Genomic DNA, 24,071 nt, shown 5'->3' on the forward strand with positions numbered 1-24,071 from the left:
TCCCATGTAGTACCAGAGGGAGACAGATCAAATCGTGCCAAGGGGAACCCCACCTGACTGGGGGGGTGACTGCTTTCTGATGGGGAAATGGGAAGGGCTTCCTGGAGAAGGAGAGAAGGGAGGAATCCACATGGGATCCAAAGGGCCTTGGAAACTTGCACAAGTGCTGCACCGCCTCTGCCCTGGCAACTGCTGTCTCTGTTTCTCCCAGGTCCCCCAGCAGGGCAGATGGCTGGCACCACAAGGCCTAGCAAGCCCCCTGTGGGCTTCAGGATCAGCTCTGTGGGTCTCGGGGGCCAGCACTGAGGATGTCGTCCTCCTCACTCTAGACTTAAAGCGAGCCAGGCTGTCAGTCACTGTTACCATCGTCTCACTCCCAGCCCCCCACTTCCTGCTCCATCTGAGGATAAGGCTGGCCCAGAGGCCGGATCACCATTATCATCATTAATGACAGCAGCAACTGTGTACTGTCAGCCTGCTGTGCGCCAGGCCCCGTGGATACAGAGAGAGGTAAACTCTGCCCTGCGTGGCACACAGTGGCTGTAAAAAAAGAACAGGTGCAACTGGGTGACCGAATGACTGACTAATGAGCCCCACAGGTGTTGCTGGTGGTGGTCACGGGGCAGGGGCCGGGACAGCTATACAGCATCTTCTAGTCTCCTCTGTCACTGCCCTGCTCTCCGAAGTTCTGAGTGAGGGATATAGTCATGCCCCATACAAGCACTGACACTCATGGGTGTGACAGGGAGGGGAGACACCCCAGATGTTAGTCGTCACAGGGGATGGGTCTAATTCCTCCAACTGGGAGGGGGGAATACAACCACAGAGTGGAGCCCTCCTCTACCCAGGCCCAGGGGACTCTGTCCTGGGGAAGGGTTTGTGGCACCAGAACTGTCTTTCTATCCTATGGGGCTGCTTCCAGTGACAAAGGCTGGGACCCTGCCTCAGGTCCCATTTGCTGGGTGTGCCCTTGGGCAAAGTCCTTATAACCTCACTGCACCTCAGTATCCACGTCTGTCAACTGAACCCCCATAACTCTCACAGATGGCAGAGTCCTCACAGACCACTGGCATGCACGCTCCAAGAAGGCTTGGATCACTATAGTGTACATGGCACCCTGGCACAAAGCAGGCTGTCAGTAAACAGCCGCTGAGTGAATGAAACCACTCAGGACTGTTCTGCATGAGGGAGCCTAGGGCCAAGCACCCGGCTGACCCCCCGGCACTGCCACATTTAATCCTCCTGGCGGTCCTGTGCAGCGGGGGCTACTGTTCCCATCAACCGGGGAGGGAAACTGAGGCTCGAGAACATTTGCGAACTCTGATGGAGTCTCAGTGAATGGCTGGCCCTGGATCCAGGTCGCTGGGGACCCAAAGCGGGGTTGGGTGAGAGGAATCTGTGGAAGATGGTCGGGGATCCCTCCCGGCGCGGGCGCGCCCCCCTCGATGGGGCGGCAGGAGCGGACCCCCAAGCTGAGAGTGGCCGCCTGGCAGCTCGGGGGCGGGTCCTCCCTGCTGCCGCGTGCGCCCACCGCCCCGCGTCCCTAGCCTCACGCCCTGGCTGCGCTCACCCGGCCCGGCTCCCGCGGCGCTACGCGATCCCGGCTGCAACCCCGCGTCAGTCAGTCTCCGCGCAGAGCCCGGCGCTACGGGGCTGCCCCCCTCCTCGGGGCGGGGCCGACCGGGGCTCCTGGCACCGCCCCGCGCCCGCCCCGCGCCGGTTTCCTGCGTCCCGGCTGCACCCACTACCCCCTCCGCCGCAACCGTCGTCTGTAAGGCGGGGACACGCACGCTCTCCCAGAGGGGAAACTGAGGCCGGTCGAAGGGTGAAATGGGCCACGATGCTAGTGGGAAAAGGGCGCGAAGGTCCTGCCCGCAGAGACGGCCTAGAACCCCAAGAAACGGTGCTTCTTTCTCCACCCACCTACCCATCCATGTCCCCTCCCACGTGGTCCCGTCTGTTCAGCCTGCCTCTTGCCTTCTTTCCTCCTGCCCTCCTCCCCTCCCTCCTTCCTCTCTTTCATCTATTCATTATCCCACCTATTCTTCCATCCATCTCTTTGTCTATTCGTCCATCCTTCCACCAATTTTAAACTATGTTTTTGTCCATTCATCCATTCATCTATTCACCCGTTATTCTGTCTTTCCACCTATCTATCCATCAAGCCTTCCATCCATCCAGTTTATTTCATATCTTTCTGTCCTGCCTTCCATCCATCTATCTACCCTTCCTTTCTTACATCCTTCCACCCACCTCTGGGTTAGCCATTCTCCAATGCCATCATTCCACATTTAATAGGTGATTCTTCAGTGCTGTCCTTTCCCTTGCACTGGGGACCCGGATGGATCGCACCATCCCTGGAAAATTCATTTGCAAGTGCCAGTGGCAGAGGGCAGGCATATGCCCAACAGTGGGCACAGCTGCAGAGCACCAAGGGCTGGTTACTTCGGTTTGAAGAGGGCTACTGGAAAGGCTTCACCTAAATGAACCTCCTCTGTGGACATAGGTGGGTGCGGGGAAGAGAAAAACCTCAGCCAGCACATGCGATGTGCCAGGTGGTAAGGTATCTTGCTTAATCCTCACAACTCTGTTTTAGCCCAATTTTAGAGACAGTGAAGCAGGTTCAGAGAGAGAAAAAAGGGCTCAGAGTGTAGTGGGAAAAGGCCGTGGGGTCAGCCCTGGGTTTAAATCTCAGCCCTGCCACTTTCTTGTTGTGTGTCTTGGGCAGCTACAAGGCTTGGTTTCCTCATCCATTAACAGGAACTGGTGTGTACTTTACAGTTGTGATGTTGCAAGCCGTGTGGCTCCCAAGGTACCATATGCAGAATGCTGAGTATTATGCCTGCCCAGTTGGTGCTCAACCAACGGTAGCTGTTATCATCGTTACATGAGAGGAGGTTGGGATTCAAACCCACTACCTGTGATTCGCTGATTTGCAAACCACGTCTCTGGTCTGTCCTTCCATTCACAAAGACCAGCCTCTTCCTCTCCCACCAGCAGGGCTGGTGAACTCTTGTTCCCCAGGCCCAAGAGTCATCTGGCTGGTATCATCTCATTAGGAGAAGCATAGTTTACAACACAAGTGTTATAGCTGAATTGTGCCCCCCTCAAGTTCATATGTTGAAGTCCTAAGCCCCAGTACCTCAGCACGCGACCTTAGCTGGGAATAGAGTTGTGGAATAGAGTTGTTGCAGATGTAATTAAAGATAAGGTCATACTAGAGTAGGGCCCTAATCCGGTATGACTGGCATCCTTATAAAAAGGGGAAATTTGGACACAGACGTGTGCACAAGGAGAGCATCATGGGAAGATTGGAGTTCTGCTGCCAGAAGCAAGGAACTGCTAGAAGCCAGGAGAGAGGCCTGGAACAGACCTTTCCCGGTGCCTTCGGAGGGAGCATGGGCCTATCTCTACCTTGATCTCGGACTTCCAGCCTCCAGAGCTGGAGACAATACACTTGTGTTATTTTGGCCACTCAGTCTGTGGTACTTTGTTATGACAGCCTGAGTGACGTACTGCAGCGACCACAGGCGTGGATAGAGATGATGCAGAGGGCAGCTGTCCAAGACAGTGACTAGACTGAGACCCACTGTGGAAGGGGCTGTGGTCACTGCTGTCTCCCTGGGCCGGTACAGAGCCTGGCCAAAGCCATGGCTTGTCAAGTCTCAGTAAACTGTGTTTTTAAACAATCTGATGAATTTTTACTTGTGTATATATCAATGTAACCACCGCCAGATCAAGGTATAGCCCCGTAGTGGCCCCAACACACAAGGTAATCACCCTTCTGACTTCTGTCACCAACAATAGTTTTGCCTATTCTTGAACCTCATATAACTGGAATTACACTGTATGTACTCTTTTGTGTCTGGTTTCTTCTGCCCAATATTCCTCATAAACTTGATGCAGCTTGTTGAATATAGCTGTAGTTCATCCTTTTCAATTGATGTGTAGTATTCCACCGCACAGATATATCACAATTTATTTGTCCATTCTACCATTGATGGGCATTTAAGTAGTTTCCATTTTCTGACTCTTACGAATAAAGTTGCTGTAAACATTCTTGTGTATGTCTTTTGTCGAACGTGGGCACTCATTCCTCTTGGAGTGGAATTGCTGGCAGAGAGAAGGCACACGTTCTACTTTGGTGAAAACTGGCGGACAGTTTTCCAGCGTGGATGCACCAAGTTACACGGCTCCACCCTCCACTCCAGCAACGCGTGAGGGTTCCAGCTGGTGCCTATCTTCATATTGCCAGTCTTTATTTTTAGCCACTCTGGTGGGTGTGTAGTGGTTCTCACTGTAGTTTTAATTAGCATTTCACTGATGGGTAAGGCTGTTGAGCGCTTATTTTCATATACCTCTTGTTCATTTATACCTGTCTGAGCCTTTTGTCCATTTTTAAAAATAGGATGTTTATCATTTTCTTATTGATTCGGAGTTCTTCATATATCTAGATACGAGTCTTTTAATAAAGTTTTATCACACCAAAAATTTACAGAGACACACACACACACACACACACACACACACACACACACCAATGATCAGATCCATTTAAAAGTAACTTTGATCCTATTAATAAAATAAAAGCAATTTTTCCTGTCTTAGAAATGACCCCAGCTGACATAACACATGACACGATCACTTCATATGTACACAGTAGGGCTGGCCCAGCAGCTCCAGCCCGATTTTCACATGCTTGAGCTGAGCATTCGCTCTGGACTGGGCTCCAGAGCAGACTTCAGTTCAGTTCAGATGAGCAGGGGCGGTGGGTGGCGGTGAGGCTCACTTGTTTCTTCTTCCTCCAAGAGGGGTTGACGGTGAATCTGCGTCACACCCGTGGATCAGGGTGGTGGGGAAGCATAGAACAAGAGGACTGGGGCAGAAACAATCTTATCTGGCTGGTCTCCAGAGCTGGGCCCTCACAACTAAGCTTCATGCTCACTGTTTACTATGTGTCTGCCACGTGGCAGATTCTTGGGACCCAGAGATGGTTAGGACACCAGCCTCATCCTGAGGGAGCTCATGGTCAAGGAGAAGAGACAAGGGAGCAAGGAAGCATAATGTGGAGTGCTAAGTGTAGTTAAGTGTCACCTCTATAAAGAGGGATGCGTGGTCAGGATGCTATAGGGGGAAGACTGGAATCTCCCAGCTCTTGATGGGTCCCAGGGGCATCTTCACAGTGGAGTTGATGCCACTTGCACTGTGTCTTCACGGAAGAGAAGGAGTCACCAGGCAGAGGGTGGCAGAGGATGTTCCAAGCAGGGGGCTCAGTGCAGGACTTCCAGCAAGTGACAGTCTTGTGACTGCAGTGTCGGGTGTGTTGGGGACAATGCGGGAACATCAGGGTGGACCCAAAAGCTCTCGGCTTCCAGGGAGTTCTGGTGCCTGGAATCATGGTGATCTGTGGGTTACAGCTTTCTAGGGCACCTTTCCCTCTGGGCCAACATTTGCTGAGTGGTTCTTTGTAGGATGGCCTTTCTATTTAGAGGAATCATTGTTTCTGATCCTTGCCCGTAGTCACTGCTGTCCACAAAATACAGCACGCTGCCTGGTCCTTGACGGGCGCTCAAAAGTTGATGAGTTCATCCCCTCCCCTTACCTGAGAACACTTTTCTAAAATGGAGCGACCTTCGGTTCTGTGTTGTTTTTCTTCTGGAGTTGGGACCTAGTGAACAGGAGATGAAGAAAGATGGACCCTCGATGCCCAAATTTCTGGGCCTGGCAGGGAGAAGCAGGGCAGGAGCTCTTGGAGCAAGGGTGTCATGACCGAGTGGGCACTGACCTGAGGGGGGCCCAGGGTCTGGGTGGGCTGGAGCCACGAGGCAGGTGGGAGGGGCTGCTTGAAGGGCATACCTGAAGGACTGGGCCTGCCAGAGGAAGCTTCTGGCCTTGGTGATCTCCTGGGCCAATCTCCTTAAATCATCTCCTTCAAATAGTGGCAGCATGGGGTCCTTGAAAAGGGGAAATGAGTATGAAATTAGATCCATTAAATGACTGGGTGGGACCTGAAAATCCAAAATCTCAGGAGAAAAGTTTTAGAGTGAACTCAAAGCAGCCTTCCTCCCAGTGCAGGAAATCTTGTGGGCTTCAGCTTGCATGTTTCCAGTGACAGGGAGCTCACCACCTGTCAAGGCAGTCATTCTGCAAAGAGGACACTTTGCAGTTAGATGTCTGAGAGTCAGTGTAGGGAGGGGATGGTGGAAACTAAGAGGGTCTAAGCACTTCACTGAAGTCAGCACAGCTCCGCCCAGTAGAACAGAAGTAGTATATACACCTTATCTCACTGTTAATCAGTTAAACCTATCCAGCCCCTTCTCTATTTCTTCTAGTAAAACAGCTCCACAGATATGCCTTTTTCTTATGTCAACTAATGAAATTCTAGAGCCTAGCCTTAAAAGTACAAGTTCTGGGGCTTCCCTGGTGGCACAGTGGTTGAGAGTCCGCCTGCCGATGCAGGGGACGCGGGTTCATGCCCCAGTCCGGGAAGATCCCACATGCCGCGGAGCGGCTGGGCCCGTGAGCCATGGCCGCTGGGCCTGCGTGTCCAGAGCCTGTGCTCCGCAACGGGAGAAGCCATAACAGTGAGAGGCCCGCGTACCGCAAAAAAAAAAAAAAAAAAAAAAGTACAAGTTCTCATAATTAGCAAGAGAATCTAAGAAAGAGATGAAACTGTTCCTTCTCCCTGGGAGCAGTAGTGGCAAAGGTCCCACTCTGCACCCAGAAACTATTCAAAGAATCTGATTTAATAAGGTATGAAACAGAGAACCTTCCCAATATCATCGTTTGTTTTCCTGTGTAATAAGGATATGGGTGAATATTCATTACTTTTACTTATTCTGGTCTCTGTATTATTTGTAATATTTGCCCCTAAATCGTTACTCAAAGAAATCATGCAAAGCATTGACTTCAAAAATTATGCAATGTTCTGTAAACTTTAATTCCCCTCCGCCAAAAAAAAAAAAAAAAAATCTGGAACTCTTGTTGGTTGTCTAACTGGATGATTTGCTGGCCTGGAAATGTAATTCACACAGCAGCACATTCCTAGAAGGTATGAATATGTACATAATTTTTCTATCAGATTGTAAGATCTTATCCTGCATGCATTATAAAACCTATGACTGGGCTTCCCTGGTGGCGCAGTGGTTGAGCGTCCACCTGCCGATGCAGGGGACGCACGTTCGTGCCCTGGTCCGGGAAGATCCCACATGCCGCGGACCGGCTGGGCCCGTGAGCCATGGCCACTGAGCCTGCACGTCCGGAGCCTGTGCTCCGCAACGGGAGAGGCCACAACGGTGAGAGGCCCGCGTACCGCAAAAAAGAAGAAGACCCTATGACTTTACTGTATTTATTTTTTAACAGATCATTTGAATATCTGGGCTTCAATGAATTTAAGGCGGGAAGACAGAAATATGCAGGAATTAAAGCACAGAACTTAGGAGCATGGGTGTCTGGGCTCTGGCTTTACCATTTACTCCGACTTTAGGTGTATTCCAAAACCTGGCTGAGTCTGTTCATTCATCTGTTAAATGGGTATAATAATGGTTGGAAGGCTTTAAAGAGGTAATTTACATAATGCAACAAACCTGTAGCATGTAGGAAGTGCTCGGTGAATGTGAACTGATCTGCTATTAAATAATGGCCCTAACCCTGCTTCTTTCCCAACCTGGAGGGGAGGCAGCCTAAAAGGAGAGCAGCAGGGAAACACAACCTTTTTTAGTCAATACTTTGTTTTACAAGAGGAGCAGAGATCTTATCAATCAGGAGGAAAAAGCCACACCTGTTGACATTTTATTGTGCTGTTTCAACAGAACTCACCCAGTAGCTCCACAACCTACCCTTTCGTTGATGAAGCCCCTGGTCAGCAGGCCCTGCATTTTGAAAAGCGAGTCCTCACCGACAGGGCAGTGATAGCGGCCCCCAGTAAGAGAGGCCAGATCTCTCAAGAAGTTAACCGCTGTCCTGTGGGGAGGAACAGAGGGCTGGAGCCAGGCCCGCCGAGGTCTCTGTGAGCCCCCAGCCCCTGGGGAAGTCACATGAGTGGGGTAAGGGGTCTTGGACCTTGAGGTGCCACTGAGACTGTTTCAGCATCACCAAGCCCACTCTCCCAGCTGGTATGTGGGTGGCAGTGGCTACTGCTGTGTGAAGTGGATTCACCGTATGAGGCTCACCCTCAAAGCACGGGGCCCCATTCCTTAACTGGACATCTATCCAGTGCCTACTATATGTCTGGCCTGGCAGGGACACAGTGTGACCTTTACGGAGCTCACGGTTTAGACAGAGATTAAATATGAATGTTCTGAAGGAGCTGAATCTCTCCTGTCTAACACATGTTCTTCTATAAAAATAACCATAGCGGGCTTCCCTGGTGGTGCAGTGGTTGAGAGTCCGCCTGCCGATGCAGGAGACATGGGTTCGTGCCCCGGTCCGGGAAGATCCCACGTGCCGCGGAGTGGCTGGGCTCGTGAGCCATGGCCGCTGGGCCTGCGCGTCTGGAGCCTGTGCTCCGCAACGGGAGAGGCCACAGCAGTGAGAGGCCCGTGTAACGCAAAAAAAAAAAACCAAAAACACATAGCTACTTTAAACTTTTTCCCCCTAAATATTCACAAATGTACCCCCAAGGAAGACGAAATGGGAGAACACAGCGTGTGACTGTGGGAATCGGTGCAAATCCACTTCCACGCTGGAGAAAGTCAGGATGCTGATGGGTGGGCAGGGGCACCGAGGGGCTCTCTCCGGTGTAATGCCTGCCCAGGGCCTCCTAACTGCTCACACAGAGGACTTGGGCCCAGGAGAGCTCAGCATATAACGTGAGTCCCTGGATTAGGTGAGGATGAGCCTTGCCCCTCAGACACGCGGCCGTGGGGAAGGGATACAGCTCCTGACCCCCCACCTGTCTGAGCAGTTCAGGGAGACGGTGTGCACTTTCACATCTCTCTTCTCCGTGAGTCTTTGCACTTCACTGAGGATAAGGCTGCAGCTTGTGTCTGGCTTCCCGTCCGTCAGGAGGTACAGTCCTTCCACATCAGGAAAACTGAAAGCTTTCTGAGAGAGCATGTAGGTTGTCTGGCTCAGAAGAGGGGCCAACCGGGACTCAGAAACCACTGGCCCGCTGTCCCCAAGTCTGGTTGGATCTCACCCACTTGTCATTAAGACTGAGAGCCTCCTCTTTCAGCCTATGACAGACCAGGAAGCTGCTGAGGTTTAGGAGAAAGAGCTCAGCCCACTTCCTAGCTGGTTAACCCCAAGCAAGTCACTTAACATCTCTGGGCCTCTGTGTCTTCATCTATAAAGTGAGAACAGCGAGAATCTCATCCTCACTGGGTTGCTGGGAAGATGAAATGATTTAACAGTAAATTCTAAAGTGCTCTTTGTAAACTGCAAAGCATGGCGCAATGTCAGGATAGGGGCGATGGTATTTCTGATTTGCCACTGGGTCAGGCTTGGTGGTGGAACTTGCCAGCAATGCTTGCAAGACTGAGGTGCTCCCCTGAGCATGCAGGTTGGTCACCCACTGCAGAGCCTCGTGACAGGCTGCGTCTGTGGTCCCCACCAGAGTGTCCTGCCATGGCTGTAGGCCCTCTGCAAAGCTGAGCAGGTTAAAACTGTGGAGAGCGGAGAAGAGGTGGGGGGCGGAGAGGAGGTGAAAGAGATTGGTTAGAACGTACCCGTCTATACTGACCTCAGGGGAAGTAACCTCCGTGAGGACTCACACCTATCCCTGAAGACCCTACAGCAAGCCCTGGGCCCCCTGTGGACCACCTGAGGATGAGAACATACACAGTGAAGATTCTGGGTGCAGACAGAAATAGATTTAAATCCCACTTCAGCCACTTACTGGTTATGCAATCTTGGGCAAATGATTTAACCTCTCTAAGCCCTTGTTTCCTTTGCTGAAGAATGGGGATAATAATAAGACCGTTGTGCAGACTGAATGACATCACGCATGTAAAGCGCTTGGCACAGGGAAAGTGCTCTATAAGTGTTGAGGAGGGAGTGACCTTGGCCAGGGGAGCCTCAGGAACTATCCCTTGGATCTCCTGACCCCCGCGCACCAGCACCCCTGCCTCTTACCTGTCACAGTGCTTCCACAGCTGTTCCCAGATCAGCAGAGTGAGCTCTGTCTTCACCTGCTGCAGGTAGGGGCTCATGGATCCCGATGTGTCCAGCAGGATGCACACTTTGCTCTCCAAAATGGCACCAAAGAGTCGGCGGCTCCCTGCTCGGAGGCGGATGGAGGCAGAGGCAGGGGAGGAGTGAGGGTGGCTCTCCTCACTGCAGCTATCAAATCCAAGGTCTTGCCATACCCATTGCCTGAGTGATCACAGATCAGATGTGAACCCACTGGGAGACGGCCTCTGTGCTGTTGCTAGAGGGGTCATTGTCCAAGGGCAGAGCCGGTGCGTGGACTGGGCTTTGGGAGGTCAAGGTTTCGGCTGTGGCTTTGCCTGGGATGACTTGTCCAAGTGATTATAACTTACCTGGGCTTGAGCTTCCTCACCCCTAAAGTTAAGTGATTGGGTTAAGCGGTGTCACAGTATTGTTTGGGGCTGGAAATGATGTTACAGAGCATGGAGTCTGTAGATTGGCTGACAGAAATCAAGTGAGCATGCACTGTGTGCCCGGCACTGAGCAAAGTGCAGTGGAGATGAGACAGGGTCCCTGCCCTCACGGAGCTACCAGTCAGGCAGGGAAGATGGATGCTATACCAACAGCTACCACTCTGCTGAGAGTTACGACACAAAGTTTAGAAGTACATACTTGGGAGAATCTGAATTTGATGGATGTGGGATGGGGAGCAGACAAGCTACGGCTGAAGGATGAGAGGGGGTGTGTGTGGGGAGAACAGACTGTGAAAGGCTCTGAGTGGGAGAGAGGAGCATGTCATGCTTGAGGGACAGAGAGAAAGCGGGAGAGGTTGTTAAAGGATTTGGGATTTATCCCAAGGGGAAACAGAGAGGGCCATTAACTTGCCCAGGGTCACACAGCCTGGCAGCGAAGCCAAGATTCACATCCAGGTCCTCTGATCCACACTTTAAGGCAACCGCTAACCCCAGCCCTTCTGGTGCCCCAAGGCTAAATGGAGGTAACACGGGGGAAGCCAAAGAGAAGAAGATGGCGTGTACAGCATTCCCGAATCACACCTCAGCCCTCACTGGAGGCAGGAGTAGAAAAAAATGGAAAACTACTGCAAAAAGGGTCCACTGGTCTCCAGGAAAAGGTGGCCTGAGCTGGCTGGACCCACTGCCCAGGAATCTTCCAGGACTCATCTGGGCTGTTCTCTGGCAATGCTCATGGCAACATAAGGACATGAGGGGAGCCATCCTGAGGTGTGTGGGACGTTCCGCGGGGACAGCCAGCCAGCTGGTCGAGGGGCCTCCCACCACAGAAGGCCAGCTGATCCATCTTGGGAACCAGACAGCGGAAACACCCTGCAAGCCACCGAGCCCTGCCGTTATCGCCTCCCTAACTCTGCTTTTTTTGTCCGTCTCCATCATCACTACCCGTCCCAGCTATCCTAATCTTTCCCCTGGATTCCTACTAGGTTCCGCTGATTGCACTCCGTCCCCTCAGCAATTTATACTCCACGCAGCAACCAGAGGGATTGTTGCTCTTAGGATAAAGTCTGGGCCATGGTCTCATCTCCCTGGAGTGGTGGCACCCTTTAATCTCAGCCACCCTGCTTCCTTCAGTCTTTGTACTCAGCCTCCTCCCCCGCTGAGCACCTCAGTCATGCCCTGAGAGTCTTCCCTCTCTTTCCTCAGGTGACATCTATTCATTCTTCAGATCTCAGCTCAAATGTCACCTCCTCTGGGAAGCCCTCCGTGATCTCTCTGTGCAGGCTCCCTGTCCCTCTCTCACTGCACCATGCCTGTCTCCTCCTTACACTTGTCACCCTGCTCTTTGGGTAACAACTGTCTCCCCTAGACCATGAGCTCAGGGAACCTGTGAAGTGTTTCCCTACCACCTTCCCAGCACGGAGCGGGAGAACAACACTTATTCGTTGAATAATGAATGAGTGGCTCAGTGCAGCATCCCCTGGGTACGTTCGGAGGCGTTAGATGGTGTCGGGTGTGTAGCTGTATGTGAGGTGGGGGCGCGACTCATACCACACAAGAAGCGGCTGCATGGCTGCCCTTCACATTCTCCCCAGCGGGAAGTGTGTGTTGGGAATACGCACACGACCTCATCGCCCCGCCTCATCCTCTGACCTGACAGCTGCACCCGAGCCTGCTGCCCGCTCCAGAGGCTTTGGAAAGCAGCAGTCAGCCCAAGGACTGTTTATACCAGGTTCTACTGCAGAGGACTGGACCTAATGAATTTGGGCAGGCACCTGAGTGGCCCACCCTGGGATCCTTCCTCTATCGTCCCAGGAACCCTCCAGGCCCCAAAGCCTGAACTGAGCCTCCGGTGCAGTCCTAGCTGTCTGCCCGGCCTTTTGGTCTTGATGCTTCAGACCATCTCCTAATGCCCAGCCCAGCCTCCTCTGGGATGTGAGCCTGGCTCTCCTCAGCCAGCCCTGCCATTCACCTCTCCCAGAGGGGCCTTGGTGCTCTCTGTAAAGAAGAACAGGGGCATCTTCTCTGTCCGGAGCCCCTCCCATCTCTACCTTCATGGACTGGTTCTGTGGGGCCCAATCAATACTGAATTGAGGCTCCCGAGGGGCAGCAGCCCTTCAGTCACACCCAGGAGGCGAGGTGTGGGAGACGAGCTGGCAGAGCGGCCTGACCAGGCCTGGGTCTCCCTGCTGCTCTGGCTCGTGCTCCACCGCCCTGTCATCCAGCACCTTGCCTGACCTCTGAACCCAGAAGTCATGTTGCCCCTGGGTGACAGTCTGTGAGTGCCTAGCCTGGGAAGAAGGACTGACCCTGGGGTCACTGGGGTTGCCCTCCCGCTGCCCATCACGCTCGTCCGCCCTCCAGGATAGCAGGCAGGCTCACCAGACAGCAGCCACTGCAGCCTTTGGACATAGCACCGCATCACCTTCTCCAGGTGTGTGATGTACGCTTCGATTTCCCTGGGTGTACACTGAATGTGTCTCACCATGCCCTGGATTAAGGCAAGCAAAGGGAAATTCCAACCCCGTCTCCTATTTCTTCACCTCCCCATTACCCCCTAAAATAGTTTAGTCTACCGTGGTTCACAATTTTCAAAACATTGTTAACATACATTTTTGTCTGTTTGTTTAAAAGCTTTTTTCTTTTATTGAACTACCAAATGCATAGCTCTCGGAAGGCGTGTGGGAATTGGGATGATGATTTCTGTGGCAGATGTGGCCACTGTAATAAGAAAAAAACATAGTATCTCTAAATTTTAAATAGAAAACCCTTAATGGTAGGAGGGGAGGTCGATGCATTTCAAACTAAAAGACGACCTCTGATGGAGGAGGGGGGCAGCATGATTAAACTCCCATAAAATTTTTCTGGTGGATAATTTTGAATTTGGTGGCTATTTTTAGCTTTATAGCTGACAATGTCATATCAAAGGGCAAGGAGAGAAAATGGGGTCTCTGTTTTAAAAGCACGATTAGATTTTCATTTTCTACTAAATGTACCTGTTCCAGTGTCAAAGCAATAAAAAAAATGACCTCAAAACGAGAAAATAGAGAACCCCCTCACCTCCTGTCATAACCGCTGTTCCCGGCCATCCTGATGGGACCATCGTCAGTGTCAGGGTACAGAGCTCTTATTAGTGAGGATTCCAGCCACTGCCCTAGATTCTCGGCAGTTGTTTCTAATTCTCACTCCATTGAGCCCCTCTAACCCTAGAGCATGGTCTCCAGCACTCTGAGGGGCTGACTTTTCTTCCAACAGGATTCTGCATCTCCTATTCCTTGAGGGCAGTCCCCCTTTGGGGGGTGGGGTTCTTAGAAGCAGGAATTGAAGCCAGGGGCATACATTCATGGGGAGTTTTCCCCAACACACTCAGCCATTTGTGCCTGAGAAGAGACAGGAGCTGGGAGGAAAAAAACCAACACCAATCTTGACTTACGTTGATCTCTATGCTGGGGAAGATACTGCAGTATTTGGCTGACGCTGACGTCTGTGTTGACTTTTGATGAGTGCAGTTGGGACCGAGGTATCTGGAGATCTCCATCTTCAGTTTTTTTAGTCCATAATTTGCTACCCACTTTAGAATAAGGGAAAGAACTATTATCTTGGGTAATTCAGGCTTAATGGAATGATCGACTCATCTTTTAAAACCTCATGTTTGGAATCTGTCTTGTATTTGAAATGTGGGGTTCCCAGGTCCTCACTGAGCCTCCATCACATTCAGATTCCTGCCCCTGTGCTGGGGAGAGATGCACAAGAAATACGGGGAACAGGGAACAAAATTTATTGAGCACTTACTACTCCCTAGTCTGGTGGGTACTGTTGCCTCCCCAGTTTCCATTTCAACCCTCTCCCGTGAAATCTGATTGTTCTAAAGTTTAGACTCTAAACCAATGAGGATAGTCTCAGGCTCCTTGTCACAATGAGAGATAGAAGAATGGCTCGGTTTAAAGCAATCAGAGCATGGCATCCAGGGTCAGAACCAAGCTCAGACTTTTATTGACAGGTTGTGGGAAGAAAAGATGTTCTATCTTCTGGATCTGTACAAGAAGGGGGATTTCTGCTGCTTGCATCCAAAAGGATCTGACGCCACTAAGTACTTTACACAAAATATACTTCAATTAATCAGCAATCCTATTAGGTACAATTGTTTTCATTTTATAAAGGAAGACATTGAGACTGAGTGACTTGCCCAAGGTCACCCAGCTAGGAAGTGGCAGACCCAGGTTCCCACGTAGTTCTATTGAATCCTTATCCTGACACTTTAAACAGTCATTCTAAGCAGGTTTGGCCTCAATTCCAAGTATACCCACCCTCTCAGAAATAATGGTTGGTGGAAGGAATTATTGCGTGGGGGCATGTGCTGGTACAGACAGCATAATACCTCTAGGCTGGAGCAGACTGTATCCTTTCTGGGCAACTCAATAGAAGAGCTAGTCCTTCTTAGGCCTCTTCCTTGAAGGTACTTCCTGTACACGAAGCCTGGGAGAAACAGAGCAGGGTTACTTTGTGCAATTCTCTTACCCTAGCCTCCCTTTTCCATGTCAATTTCTCTGTCAATCAAGTCAGCTGTAACATTCCTTAGGTGCAATTTGCTGAGAGGTAGGAGGGAGGCTGTTGTGCTGATCTGGGGAAGCATGCTGGGATCTTCCTTCTCTACGTGTCAATGAGTTACTACCGGGACCCGTGCCATTTCACAGCAATCAATCCGGCTGGCCTGGGAGGCTCGTCTCCACTCCTTTCCCATCAGTCTGAGGACACTGCCCCTCATGCACAGAGCAGGAGTGCCGCGCCCAGGGACCTGGGGAGACGCCGGCATCAATTCTTCCCACTCTCCTGCCTGTGTCAAGACTTTGCGAGCTCATTTCCCTGGGCTGGGAGATGTGAGTGGTTTGAGGATAGGCCTGCTTGGGGTGCACTACTGCCCATGTCCAGGGACTGCGGGAGATTTCTCCTTTCCTTGGGGCCTGATCACCTTCCAGGTCCCATGGGGAAAGGGGGCTGTCCAGACATCTGTGCAGCCTCCGACTTACCCACATTATTCCCTGTCTCTGTATAGAACAGCGAGAGAGAGGTCTCTGCGTCCTTTGATTTGGTCTTCCTCCTCCGATCTGCAGTCCCTTCTTTCACTGGCTGGGCTGTAGCTAGAGGACATTTGGCCTGTCGGCTGGAGCAGCCTTGAGGGTTTATGTGGTGGAGCTGTGCAGCTTGGCTTAGAGACTAGTCAACTTCAGCTATGCTCTGCCCTTGAAATGGGGCTCCCAGGTGGACCTGAGGTCCTTTGGGACCACCCGGGTCCTCTGGCCTCCCCTGGATCAGTAAAGCCAGAGCTGCTGATATATACCAGGCTTGGTACGAAGTGCTTCCCGTAGCCTGTCTTGTTTTATCCTCATAGTAACCCAGCTTACAGATGAGGTAAGTGGGACTCAGAGTCAGTAAGAAGCAGAGTAAAGATGCCATCCAGGTCTTGCTGACTCCAGAACTCTGCTCTGAGCCGCTCTGCTATGTGTCTGACATTAGAAGACACATGGTCTTAGGTTCTATGAGCTGAGTACTTTCATAAAAATACTGGTGCCCTGTCATGACTGGCTGACACTGGACATTATTCTTAGCCCCTCCGAGCCTGAATTTCTTCATCAGTAAAATGGAGGAACTAATAGATTCCCTGCCATACAGGACGGATTGTTATAAGCTTTAAATGGGACAATCTTAGCAGAAGGGCTGGCACACGATTGCTGATCACTTTAGTTACTGTCATCACGAACCCATGCCTCAGCCGTGCTTGTCCACCCCTCCACCCCCGGGGCCTTGCCTTACCTGGGGGGACACCCGCTTTGCCACTGAGTGGACTCCACAGCAGAGCTTTCAAGGGGGGACTCTTCTCTTTGTCAGGGTCATCTTTAATGCTCTAGAAAACAGCAGTCTTTTCCATCAGAGGTCTGTTCTCTGTGGGGGGCAGTACCCCAGTCATCCCAGCCACAATCTGTCAAGTAGGAACCTTTGCATGGCGAGGCCTCAGGAAGTAGACTTCTCACACGCTCGCCCCATCTCCTGTTGTGCATTCGGAGAGGACTCTGGGGTTTGAGGTGAAAAGGGTGTGTGTGTGTGTGTGTGTGTGAGTGTGTGTGTGTGTGTGTGAGTGAGAGCGTGTGTGAGTGTGCGACTGTGTTTGCGAGTGTGTGACAGTGTATGCACGTGCGTGTGTGAGTGTGAAAGTGGGTGTGCGTGCACATGCGTGTGTATGTGTGTGTGTGGGTATGCGTTATATGTGAGTGTGTGAGCGTGCGTGTGCGCGTGCATGTGTGAGTGTGTGGGGGAGTGTGAGAGTGCATCCGTGTGTGAGTGTGCGTGCATGTGTGTGGAGAGTGTGTTCGCATGTGTGTGCGTGTGAGTGTGAGTGTGAGTGTGTGTGTTATGAGAGAGGGCCTGCTAGGACAACTGTGGGGATTTGCCTGAACTTTCTTCACCAGTTACCTGCCCCTCTTCCTACTGGACTGGGATTTCTGGGCCTCCAGCATGACAAGCAACCACTCAGGTAACTTCCATGCCCTATTGGGCACCTTGGTTTTAAGGAAGGGGTTCCTTCATTACCGGGTACAACTGGAACATGGTGATGGTTAAACAAAGTCACCCAGGGCCTGGACCAGCAGAGGAGACCTCTGGGTGGCGGCTGTGAAAAACGCCCAGAGCTGCCATCCCAGAGGGCTACCCGCCAGCAACCCAGCTTCCCACACCTGCATTTCAGGAGGCCTGCCAGAGGCCCTGGCGCAGCCCAAGCCTCCTCGTAACCGAGCCAGTTTGGGAACCACTGAAGGCCCAAGGCGGACTCCGAGACCGCAGGGTTTCACCTCAGAATCTGGGAAGACGGGAAGGCGTGATGTCTCTGGGCCGGCGCCCAAAACCTGGTGGAGTTCTGTACACGAGGGCAGTGCCCATGGGAACAGAACCGCTCGGAAGTGCTGACTCCAGGAAGGGAGTTAGCTGTACACGGTTTGGGTGGATTTCTTCATTCTGAAAGTGTGCTGTGTTCACAAGAGCCTGTCAGTTGGTGAAATGCTGAAGCGCTCACAGATCTCACTGCCCTTCTGCTCACAAGTGCTGTGGAGTCTGGGGTCTCCCCCCAGACACACCTCTAGAGCCCCCTTCTGATTGCCGAGGTGGGTATTTTATGCGGGACAGATTTGACAGGCTGTGAACGGGGATCAGCCCCGGGCAGGCCCAGGTCCACCCTCAGGCTCCTCTCAGGCCCCCAAAAGCCTCAGGCAGCAGCAGAAAGGACCATTAGACGCCCCAAGCCCCTAATTCCTTTGCCCCGAGAGACCCTCCCGGACAAGCCCTCTTGCCTTACAACCAGCATGTGTAACGGAGGGTGCCGAGTCCACGGAGCCCTTGGTACCGCAAAGCTGGGACAGCCAGGCAGAGCCAAAGGTGGGGTGGAGGCGTGGCCAGAGCTGAGAAGCAGGCCCCCCGGGGGTCCCCTCCCCCTGGAGGCCAGGACACTGACCACTGAGGACCCTGCTCCCACCTCTGCTGGCCCTGGGGTCTGGGGGCCTGGCCCAGGCCACTTCAAGATCTAGGAAAGACCAGGAGACAAGGCAGAAACAGAATCCCCTGTGTGTTATTAGGGAGGGGAGTCAAACCGTTCTGGCCACAGAGCGTGTTCTGGGCTTGGAGGGACAGAACTTCCCGGGCTGACTTCTCAGCTTGAGCATCTTCGGCTTTTCTCTCAGGAGGACTGCACTTTCCTGTTCCTTTCCAGACTGGTTCTTCAGAGAGGACACGAGTAAGGCACACTGCAGGGGGATTGGGAGCGCCAGCAGCACCTGAACCAGCGTGTCTCCACGCAGGGCACTGGCGCACGCGCGCGCGCAGACACACACACACACACACACACACACGAGCGGGAGGCGCTGGGGCCACTGGGGCCCCTGTACTCCTCTTTCTGTCCCTAGAGTGCTGTCTGGGGCCAAGAGCACCGTGGATCAGGCCTATTAATAATAAGTACCATGGGACTTCCCTGGTGGTGCAGTGGTTGGGAGTCTGCCTGCCAATTCAGGGGACACGGGTTCGAGCCCTGGTCCGGGAAGATCCCACATGCCGTGGAGCAACTGGGCCCGTGCGCCACAGCTGCTGAGCCTGAGGGCCACAACTGCTGAGGCCGCAGACCACAACTGCTGAGCCCATGGGCCACAACTGCTGAGGCCCGCGTGCCTGGAGCCCATGCTCTGCAACGAGAGAAGCCACCGCAATGAGAAGCCCGCGCACCGCAACGGAGAGTAGACCCCCGCTCGCTGCAACTAGAGAAAGCCCGCGTGCAGCAGTGAAGACCCAATGCAGCCAAAATAATAATAATAAGTACCATGTATGGAGGGCCTGGGATGCATCAGGCACCGGGCTAGTTACTGCCTGGGGGTCTCAAACCTCCTTGCCAACAAGACATGCAACTACACTGGCAGGGCAAGGGCCATCCTATCCCCATTTTACAGGTAAGGAAACCAAAGCTTATGAATTTAAAGGACTTGTCCAAGGCCATACTGTGAGTAAGCAGAGGATCTTCCATTCAATCCCAGGCAGGTCTTGTTCCAAAGCCAGTGTTCTCTCCATATGTGGACCCAGCAGCCACATGTGGTGGTCGGCTCACCATGTGCCCAGGGCCGACCCTGGATGCTGGCAGAATAGTGGTGTGATACTTCGTTCCTTTGCCTATATATCTCTCAACTGCCTCCAAGATTCTTCAGTAATTATTCTCCAAGGCACTAGAAGACACCACCCAAATGTAACTAACACCCTAAGAAGGGTGGGTTAAACCATCAGTGCCCATTAACACCTTGTGAGTGAGTTTATCAGATGAGGGAGCAGGATCAATGTGCACCTGAGAAGCAGTTTAATAAAGCAGCAAAGAGGGACCCTTTCCGGGAGGACAGCTCAGGCACGTCTAGGGGAGCTGCAGGTCTGCCAATCTATGGCCCTGCCCTCCCAAGAGCTCACCATGTAGTTGGGGAGACGGGCAGTCCTGACAATGGTCGTTTTTGAAATGTGAGTCACGTCCACCTACGTGTTCTCTGTGCATCCTCATGGCTTGAGCTGCCCCACACCTCTATGTCCAGGCCTCATCTTTATCCACCTGCCTGAAGGATGCCCCCACTTGTTATCTCACAGGCCCCGCAAACTCACCTTTGTTCTAGGCCCACCCTCCCTGAATCCCCACCTGTTTTCTCTCTCTGGGTCAATGGCACCACTGTCTACCAGGTCCTACCGCAAGGAACTTGGGAGTCATCCTGGGATTTCTTCTTCTTCCTCACCCCATTCACTCAATCAGCCACAAGTTTGGTCAATTCTTCCTTAAAGACACGCTCTCACATTTGTTCCCTTATTTCCATTCTCATTGCTCCCGACGCGATCTGGTCCCGCTCTCATCTCACCTTGAACTGCTCAACTCCCTCTCTGAGGAGGTAACATTTTAGTGAAACTTGACTCATAAGGAGCAATCCATGGATGACCTGGGAGGGGAACAGTTGGTGAAGAAAGTGGCAGGTACAAAGGCCTTGAGTTTAGGAATGAGACTGATGTGTTCAAGAGTGTACGGGCCAGGATGTAGAGCACACGGACCTGAAACCAGTGACTTACAGGACACTCTCACATCTCATTGGAAGCCTTTGGTGTCTGTGGATCAGCACAAAGGTGGAAAGCTGATGTGGGATGAGTCGTGTCCCCCAAAAAGGCATGTTGAAGTTCCCCTGTACCCATAAACATGACCTTACTTGGAAACAGGGCCTTTGTAGATGTAATTAAGATGTAAGTTAATGAGGTTGTAGTGGGAGGGTGGGCCCTTAATCCAATACAATTGGTGTCCTTATAAGAGGAGAAGAGACACAGACACACACACAGAGGGAGGAGAGCCATGTGGAGATGGAAGCAGAGATTGGGGTTCTGCTGCCACAAGCCAAGGAAAGGCAAGGATTGCTGGTGCCAAGGACTCCCTCCTTGACCAAACTCTAGTCATGTTCCTCTGAGCCCTCTTCTTGACTGGGCTTTGACTTTGGCCTGCTGAACCCAGTTTTAGCAAAGAACCCTGTTGAGCCTGTTTAGCAAGAACCCCCCTACCCTCGATATCTAGTCAACTTCATCTTAGTAATTTTCCATCCACTGACCCTCTCACTCTGCTCACTGGCTATAAATGCCCAGCTATCTTTGCTGTATAATTGGAGTTGAGCTCAATCTCTCTCCCCGATTGCAGTCATCTTGAATAATGTCTTCCTTGCCATTTTTTTTTTTTTTCTGCAGTATGCGGGCCTCTCACTGCTGTGGCCTCTCCCGTTGTGGAGCACAGGCTCCGGACGCACAGGCTCAGCGGCCATGGCTTACGGGCCTAGCCGCTCCGCGGCATGTGGGATCTTCCCGGACCAGGACTCAAACCCGTGTCCTCTGCATTGGCAGGTGGACTCTCAACCACTGCGCCACCAGGGAAGCCCTTCCTTGCCATTTTTATTTATTTATTTATTTTTTTTTTTTTAAGCGTTACGCGGGCCTCTCACTGCTGTGGCCTCTCCCGTTGCAGAGCACAGGCTCCGGACGCATAGGCTCAGCGGCCATGGCTCACGGGCCTAGCTGCTCCGCGGCATGTGGGATCCTCCCGGACTGGGGCACGAACCCGTGTCCCCTGCATCGGCAGGCAGACTCTCAACCACTGCACCACCAGGGAAGCCCTCCTTGCCATTTTTAACAAGCGTCCGGGGCAATTTCATTTCTTTAACAGCCACCATCACCAGAAGCTAGGAAGAGGTAAAGAGGGATTCTACCCAGAGCCTTCGGTGGGGACATGGCCCTCTTGATACCTTCATTTCAGACTCTAGCCTCTGGGACTGTGAGGGAATAAACGTCTGTTGTTTTAAGCCACCCAGTTTGTGGTACTTCATATGGCAGCCCCAGGACCCTAACACAGAAGCCAGCGCAGTCATCTGCCCCACACCTAAGGCATACCTTTTGGGAGTAGTTGAGAGCCTTTTCCATCTCAGACGTGATGGCACTGATATCGTCGCTTTCGTAAATACCTGGAAACAAAGCAAAGTCATGATCGATCGTGGGGAAGGGATGGAGATCCTGGCAAGTGCCCACATCTGTAAACACGTGGGCCATGTGGAGGTGACCTCAGCCTAAGTGGCAGGGTGGGGTCTTAATGGGATTAGCTGACTAGCCACCCCCCATACTTTCTGGTGGTAAAGGGGATGGATGGGTATAGTGAGGATACCAAGAGCGGGGCTGGCCTTGGGACCCAGCACCCTGGTACCCAGCCAAGAGCTCTCACCCACAGGAAGCGTAGGTCAGGGGAAAGGTCCTGCTCCTCCAGTGAATAAAAAGATCCACCTTGGGGTTAATTAAAGTAGCTAATGCCTGTAGTGAATAATGTCTGTATAGTAATATCTCAAATATGACTCATTTGAGAGGGACTAGAGTGTAATGACTAACAAGACAGACTCTGGGTTCAAATCCTGGTTCTACTACTTACTACATCTATGCTTTGGGCTCTGTGTCTCAGCTTCCCTATCTGTAAAGTGGGGATAATAGTAATAACACACTTCATAGGGTTACTGTGAGGAATGAATCACCGCATATGTAAAACCGTGTCTGGCATATAATACCTATTCTATAAATGTTTGCTATTTTAATAATAATCAACAATAATAACTTAAATGTATATGCCTAGCACTTTTCATGAGTTCCACCCCTGGCTATGCCACTAATTTTGTAACCCCAGGCACCTCATGTTCTTGGGAGTCATTTCTTCATCCATAAATCAGAGAAGTCAGAATGCACTAGCATGTCCCAAGCTTCAGTCCCTCCTGAATCACGTCACAATTTTGCCCTGTCTGCACATCATCTAAACCATAATCTACTTAACATATATTTTTAATCAATTCACTTTCATTTACTTAAAAGTACACACATATACAAAATTGAGATATAACTGACATATAACATATTACTTTCAGGTGTACAACATAATGATTTGATATTTGTGTATATTGTGAAAACAATCATATAACCATTTAAGGGAGGGAAAAAAATTTTCCTCTACCCTCCTAGATTCTCCAGCTGGGGCCTTGGAAATCAAACTGACAAAAGACAGATTAACAAGAGAAAAATAGAGTTTATTAATGCATGCGGTGTGCATACATGGGGGAGAAACTCAGCAATGAGTTACTCAGAGGGAGTGGTTGGAACTTGGGGCTTCTGTAGCATCTTAAGGAAGAACAATAGAAATGACAAGACAAAGGAAATGGGGTTTGGCTTTGAGGGCCGGCAAACTGTGGGAAGGTAAATATTTGGGGGGAACTAATGGAAGACAAGGCTTTTTTAGGTGAGGGTTGTTACGTAGATTCCTCTTGGTGCTGTGAAGAGCCCAGAGCTGCCAACCAGAGCTTAAGAGTCTAAGATTCATCCTTCTCCTCCTGGCACAGAAGCAGGACATAGAAATTTATGTCCTGCTTTTAGGCAAATGGGGGAAGGGGAAGCAGAGAGGTCTTTTGGCATTTGCTGTTTCTTAATTGTCTTCAGCTCAAAATAATCCTTACGCCAAAGTGGCACATATTGAGGTGGCATATTCTGATCTCCTACAGCTATGACCAAAGATTGTTGCTTTGTGTTCCATGTACAACTGTTTTGCCAACCACCTGCTGCGAAGATATCACCTTTTGAGAAACGCTAAACTAAGGGACCTTTAGGGCCCCTTCCAGCCCCGACATTCTAAAAAATATATATATATATATACATATATATATATATATTTTTTTTTTTTTTTTTTTTTGCGGTACGCGGGCCTCTCACTGTTGTGGCCTCTCCCGTTGCGGAGCACAGGCTCCGGACGCGCAGGCTCAGCGACCATGGCTCACAGGCCCAGCCGCTCCACGGCATGTGGGATCCTCCCGGACCGGGGCACGAACCCGTGTCCCCTGCATCGGCAGGCGGATGCTCAAGCACTGCGCCACCAGGGAAGCCCTAAAATCTTTTTAAGTAGTTTTACTTTTTTTCTTTTTCACTTTAAAACAGTTATGGGAAGATATACGTAACATAAAATGTACCATCGTAACCATTTTTAAGTGTACAGCTCAGCAACATTAAGTACGTTTACACTGCCTTGCGGCCATCGCCACCATCCATCTCCAGAACAGTAATTTTACATTTGCAAATGTGATTTTCACACGCCGCTTTCCTGGAATATGTCTATAGCATAGGGAGCTATATTGGCACTGAGACAACTGTCTGGAAAGAAAGATGTGGAGAGCTCAGCCAACTCTTACGCACCTGTGTCTCCAAACCAGTGGAAGCGGCCCCCAGCAGCCCGGGTGAACTCCCGGTAGGCGGCGGCCGTGTCACTGCGGCTGGCATAGCAGGCAGGTGGCGTGGTGTCCATCTGTGACTCGCCCACGTAGAAGAGACACACGTTCAGCTGTAAGTCACAGCCCACACGGGCCTCGGCCACGTAGGCGCTGAGCATGGCCTGTGCGGAGACAGGGAGGA

At 51.5% G+C, this 24,071-nt stretch overlaps 1 protein-coding gene across 1 annotated transcript in view; it reads right to left on the bottom strand.

Annotated features, from left to right (window-relative positions):
- Positions 1-5,616: 5,616 nt before the first annotated feature.
- Positions 5,617-24,071, bottom strand: part of VWA3A (von Willebrand factor A domain containing 3A) — a 49,623-nt gene continuing 31,168 nt past the window's right edge. The window contains exons 20-33 of the mRNA XM_065893195.1: positions 23,856-24,051; positions 21,534-21,604; positions 18,194-18,346; positions 16,371-16,461; positions 15,587-15,697; positions 14,938-15,035; positions 13,993-14,130; positions 12,942-13,050; positions 10,075-10,219; positions 9,461-9,605; positions 8,894-9,045; positions 7,839-7,962; positions 5,857-5,954; positions 5,617-5,668 (exon numbers count right to left, since the gene is read on the bottom strand). Of these exons, the coding sequence (XP_065749267.1) occupies positions 5,617-5,668; positions 5,857-5,954; positions 7,839-7,962; positions 8,894-9,045; positions 9,461-9,605; positions 10,075-10,219; positions 12,942-13,050; positions 13,993-14,130; positions 14,938-15,035; positions 15,587-15,697; positions 16,371-16,461; positions 18,194-18,346; positions 21,534-21,604; positions 23,856-24,051 (1,683 nt within the window). The remainder of the gene's footprint in view (positions 5,669-5,856; positions 5,955-7,838; positions 7,963-8,893; positions 9,046-9,460; positions 9,606-10,074; positions 10,220-12,941; positions 13,051-13,992; positions 14,131-14,937; positions 15,036-15,586; positions 15,698-16,370; positions 16,462-18,193; positions 18,347-21,533; positions 21,605-23,855; positions 24,052-24,071) is intronic.

Source organism: Phocoena phocoena, chromosome 15 (genome assembly GCF_963924675.1).
Source record: "Phocoena phocoena chromosome 15, mPhoPho1.1, whole genome shotgun sequence".
NCBI lineage: Eukaryota > Metazoa > Chordata > Mammalia > Artiodactyla > Phocoenidae > Phocoena > Phocoena phocoena.